General features: G+C 39.9%; 1 pseudogene and 1 gene segment (V, D, J or C); one reads left to right on the forward strand and one right to left on the reverse strand.

Moving 5' to 3' along the window:
- LOC102877333 overlaps positions 1-563 on the forward strand; it is a 5,894-nt pseudogene extending 5,331 nt beyond the window's left edge.
- A 1,422-nt stretch (positions 564-1,985) lies between these two features.
- On the reverse strand, positions 1,986-2,434 carry LOC102843066. The segment is given in 2 exon segments: positions 1,986-2,302; positions 2,389-2,434. Coding segments are annotated over 2 exon segments (363 nt in total).
- Positions 2,435-5,691: the final 3,257 nt, after the last annotated feature.

Below are 5,691 nucleotides of genomic sequence, written 5' to 3' on the forward strand. Positions count from 1 at the left end.
GGGAAGGGAGAAAATTGTGGCAATGAATGAATGGAAATCCAAAACCTCTGTAAAAAAAAAAATAAATTATAAAAAAAAACCACAACGGCGATCTTGGCATTTTGGTTACAACCAATTTTGCTGAGCATAGATTAGACATCCCTGAAGTTGATCTGGTTGAACAAAACTCTCCACCAAAGGACGTGAAATCCTGTATTCATTGTTCTGTGTGAACAGATAGAGCTGGAAGGACAGGAGTTTACATCTGCTTTTATCAGTACAAGGAAGAACATTCACTGGCACACAGGAAGCAAAAAGATGAGTTACATTTTAATGAATAAGTTTATCTTCTGCAACAGAACTAACAAAACTGGCAAATGTGTTGTCAAGTATTCGGATTCCCTGCCTCCAAAGCCATATGTCACTTCAAGCCATCAGCTGAGAAACACATCAGTAAGAAGGATCTGTGGAAGCCCTGGTTGGTGGAAGCACTAACCCACATCTTAATAGCCAGCGGTCAGCCACTGCTGCTTGGTCAGCGTGAATATGGGCTTTGTGGTCATGAACTTAGGATGCGTATTTGACATTTTAAACATCAGCTGTGTTTGGAAAGAGCTTCAAAAGCAGCTGGGCAAAGATACTAATTCCAAAATGGAGCGGATGGTCTTCCTCAAAGGAAAGTTGGATGTCCCTACACCAGTAATAACAGAAATACAGGAAAAAATGGCATGACTCTTGGCACTGGCAGCTCCTATAGCCACTGAGCAGCCAAAGCTGGAGGGACTTGGAGAAGAATTTTAACTCTTCAGGGGGCCAAGGGAAGACGGTCAAGGATTCCAGGGCCTGTGGATGGAAGCAGAGGCTTCAGAGGATGACAGGACTGAAGAAAAGGAGGAGGCATCAAGGGTCAGCAACCTGGAGGAGGCCACAGAAATAACCACTTCTAAAACAGAGGCCAAAAGCGGAGTTATGGCAAAGCATTCGATCAGCAAAGTAGAGACTGGCACAATGGAATTGAACTGTGTCTTTCATGCAGTTGAAAGCACATTGCATTTCCCCAGTTCTCATCTCCCTGAGGGAGACCAAGCTCCAACCACATGTTTTCTTCCTATCATTATCATTTGTAACTTGTTACTAATTTTGTATCAGTTTATCCTTTTGAAAAGTGTATGGATTCTATGTATTCTAATGAATTATCTGTAGATTATAGGACAATGTCAATGATGTATCTGTCTTTCTGTAAAAAAAGACAACAAAAATCCATGCAAATATGAGTGAGTTCATTAATTTGAACATTTTGAGTACAGGTTGATGTACAAAGTCAACTTAAGCAGAAGTGAAATTCTTTTCTGTTGGGTGATGAAGAGTATTCCATCCTTGTCACCTCCTATAGGAGCCAACTATCTTTCCTTCTCAAGGCTCTATGCACAAGCCAAAAACTCCACAACTTCAAGGAGTAACTTCAAGGAGTTTTTAGTAAAAACACCTCAGCAAGTCACTGAGAGAAATCCTCCCAGTCAAACATCATAACTTTACTATCTATCAAGGCTGACACTCAACTCATAACTTGTTTTACAACTAGGAATAAATATAAATGAGAAGCCCCTTATTGCAAATAATCCCACCATACATGTATATTTTCCTCCTGAGAAATTTGTGTATTTTAGGTCCTCTTTGGTAGCCTCATGTTAAGAAATTTCACTGCCAACCCAAAGATGTGCTGTTTGAATCCACCAGCCGCTTCACAGAAGAAAGAAAGGCAATCTCCACTCAAACAATGTACTGTCTCTGAAAACCTGCTGGAGAGGCTGCTATGGGTCAATTCCAACTTGATGGTACACAACAACAATAACAACACCATCTAACTGGAATTAATACACATTACTATTGTTCCTTTTTTACCTACTCAACCCCAAGATAAAACAACCTGCAGTCTACTTATTATTGCCCCCTCCTCTACCAACACAGCTGCATCCTCAGTTTTTGCCACACTCTGGGTGTGGTTTTTACACTGTGTCTCTTGCACAGAAATAGGTGGCCATATCGTCAGGGCTCAGATTTCTCAGCTCCATGTAGACTGTGCTTGTGGATGTGTCTCTGGTCATGGTGACTCTGCCCTGGAACTTTTGTGCATAGCTTGTTCCACCAGTATTAGTATAAACATATCCTATCCACTGTAACCTTCCTCCTGGGTTTTGCTGGACCCAGTGCAAAGCATGGTCTGTGAAAGTGTATCCAGAAGCCTTGCAGGAGATTTTCACTGATGCTCCAGGCTTGGACATCTCAGGACCAGATTGCACAAATTGTACCTGGGAGTGGACACCTATTGATAACACAAAAGGGTTCAATGAAATTCCTTCTCAATATCCACAATCATGTCCTTCTCCCAAGGACTAGGGACCCCCTGACCTGTAGCTGCTGTAATGAAGAAGATGATTCTCCAGCTCCAGTCCATGGTGAGATAGCTGTGATCTCAAGGCTTGTGTGTGTATGGGGTGGGGTGAGGGTGCTGGTATTGGTGTGATTTTTGGGGGGCACAGACATATCTATATTTAACCTTGTAGACCTTCATTTATTTGCATATTCTTAATGGAATATTTCAAGATTTAAATTGAGAGGAGTATGTTTACTTTAAATTTATTTTAATGACACCACACGGTAGTGTCAAGAATGCAAGCCACAGCTGATTGATGACATCAGTTCTATTTGAGGTTGTGGGTTGCTGACAAGTTCCTGAATTACTGTGTGTGGAGATCCCTTCTCACTGAGGAACATAAAAAATGGTTGGGGAAAGAAAAAACCAGAATAATCATATTCTTACTCCCATACTTATTTCTGTCTAGATGTAAGGAGTAAAAAATGGTTAGTAAAAAATTTTGGATAGATTAACATCCCAGTGGATCTGTTAGAATGAATTATTATTGTTGTTAGGTGTCATTGAGTCGAATCCAGCCCATAGTGAGTAGTATGGACAACAGATCTGAGCCCTGTCTTATCCTGTGTCATTCTCACACTTTCTGACACATTAGAGCACATTGTGACAGTTCTGTCTACCAACCTGGTCAAAAGTCTTCCTTTCCTTCACAAACCCTCTATCTTTCCAAGCATTGCATTCCTCTCTTAAGGAACAGCCTTTCTTAGCAACACACCCAAAGTATGTGAGGGAAAGCCTTATTATCTTTGCCACCAAAGAGCACTCTGGCTGCACCCTCTCCAAGACATATTTACTTGTTCTTTTGTCCATCTATGAAATGTTCAGCACTCTTCTCCAATATCACAACTTAAAAGCTTCAATTTTTCTTCTGTCATTCTTATTCCTTGTACAGCTCTCAGATGCATAAGAAGTAATCAGAAAGATCATAACATGAATTAGAAGCACCTTTATCTCAACATGTGATGGTTAATTCTCAGTAATTTGGAGAGGTCCCTAACTACAGATGTTCCCATCTCCTGAAATAAAAAAGACAAATTGCATTGGGAAAATAGACTCCTATAATAACAAATAGTTCCATTCTGGAGATTATAAAACCAGGCTGCTTCTTTGAGGCAAGGTTTTTGAAGCTTCATCTGACATGCTTTGGACATGTTGCAAGGAGGGACCGGTTTTTCAAGAGGGACATCATGCTTGGAAGGTTGCAGGGACAGTGCAAGAGAGGAAGATCCTGGATAAGATGAATTGACTCAGTGACTGGGGTAATGGTGCTGGATGGGTCAAGAGACAGTGAAATTAGGTCGAGATAGAGCAGGGTTCAGAGTTGTTGTACATAGGGTCAGAGCAGACTCAAAGGCACAAAACTCAAAGGCACAGAACCAAGGCTGTTGATTATAAATTCAAATAAGATGAAATTGTTGACAGTTTCAATCTTTTCTCCACCAATCATGATATTGTATATCTGTCCAGTGGTAAGAATCTTTGTTTTATTGACATTGAGACACAATTCATATTGAAAGTTGTATTCTTTGATCTTCTGCAACAAGTGCTTGAAGTCTTCCTCACTTCTAGCAAGAAAGGTGTGTCATCTGCATACTGCAGGTTATTAATGAGTTTCCCTCTGATCTTGATGCCACATTCCTCTTCATAGAGTTGAGATTCTCAAACAATTTGCTTAGAATACAACTTGAATAGGTATGGAGAAAGACTACCACCCTGACACACTCCCTTCTTAATTTTAAAACATGCTCTCTTCCCTTGCTCTGTTCTGATAACAGTCTCCGGTGTAGCTATAGGTTTCTCAAGAGCACAATTAAGTGCTCTGGGATTTCCATTCCTTTCAAAGTTAGCCATAACTGGAAGTAGGTTATTTATGTTTTGTTTCATTTTTTAAATTTACTTTATGTTTATTTGCTTATACAGTTTGTATACAGTCTTTCATACTATTCTTCATTCCCAGTGTGCTTTATGCAATCTTTCTCATTCATTATGTTTTATAAAGTTAATCACCATTGAACTGCACCCACGATTAATCTGTCTTTTCAGATCCTCACCCTTTTCAATTTCTTTTACATTGTAAAAGTAGAAATATAACTAGCAAAACATGTATGAGGATCCAAGAGGAGCAGGAGTGGGATCAGAGGGGTGAAGATGGGTAAGGTGAAATCACAGAGGGTTTTTTTTAGGTTTGGACAGATTTTACGTTTTAGTCACTGGGGGGGAAAATGCGTATTTGCTGAACAATCACAGTTTTTAATCCCTCAACTTATGAAAATTTAGACTTCGCAGAAAAAAAAAATTACTGTGTCTCTGAGCAGCAAGAAAGTCAGTAGGTTACACTCCATAATATTTTTTTTAGAACCCAGATACAAGAAAATTATTTAAGTTACTATGACATTCTTCAAGGGGCAGATATAGATTGCGCAGTATATATCTATAGGCTAGTTCCACTAGACCTTATCATTCTTTCTTTTTTAATTCAAGGAGATATTTTCACATAATTTAGATAGTACACCAATGCTCTTAGGGACTCACTGGACATCTTGACAAGCAAAAGGAAATCATACATGATCAGATGTGTTTTTTCTCTTTGTCTGTATAGAGAGGTCGTGTGGGGTATACATGGACTGTACCCTCAGAACAAGTTTTTGTCCTAAAAGTTAGCACATAAAAGAGAAGATTATGTTGAACCCCAGGAAGAAAGCCAGACCCTACAGGAAACACCCTTCATCCCTTCAGTTTGTTTTGTAGCCACCATGTGCTCTGTGGGTCCTGAGCTCCCCCTGCTGGCTGCTCATTACTCTACAAGGGAGTCCTGTCCTGAGCTCCAGCTCTGGTTATGCACTTCTTGGGGAGCCTCAGCTATAGTCCTGCTCTTGTTCCATGACAGTAGGTAGCACAAGTCTCCGTAATCCTAACTTCTAAGAGGAATCAGTGTTGTCGTTATGTCTTTATGTATGTGCTTCCTGATAGCTGACTCTAAAGGTTGGTGCACCAATGTTGAGAATATGACGAAGAATCTCAAAAGAGCTAAAAAAAAAAGAGAGAGAGACAAAGACTCAATTCCTTCTGTCAAATATTTAATCATGAAAGATCACTCAGGTGCAATAGATGATCTTAAAGGAAAAGGGTATTACTAGGTAGGGCAGAGGTTACTCAGTGAGGTAAATTATGGCTGAAAAGCCAGGTTAGCACATAAGAATCTCAATCACACATTGCTCATTCAAGAGAAAATTCCAGAATGGAAGCAACCCAAATGCCCAATAACAAAGGAATGGATA

This window comes from Elephantulus edwardii, unplaced genomic scaffold (genome assembly GCF_000299155.1).
Source record: "Elephantulus edwardii isolate Elephantulus edwardi_28Jun2011 unplaced genomic scaffold, EleEdw1.0 scaffold00019, whole genome shotgun sequence".
Taxonomy (NCBI): Eukaryota; Metazoa; Chordata; class Mammalia; order Macroscelidea; family Macroscelididae; genus Elephantulus; species Elephantulus edwardii.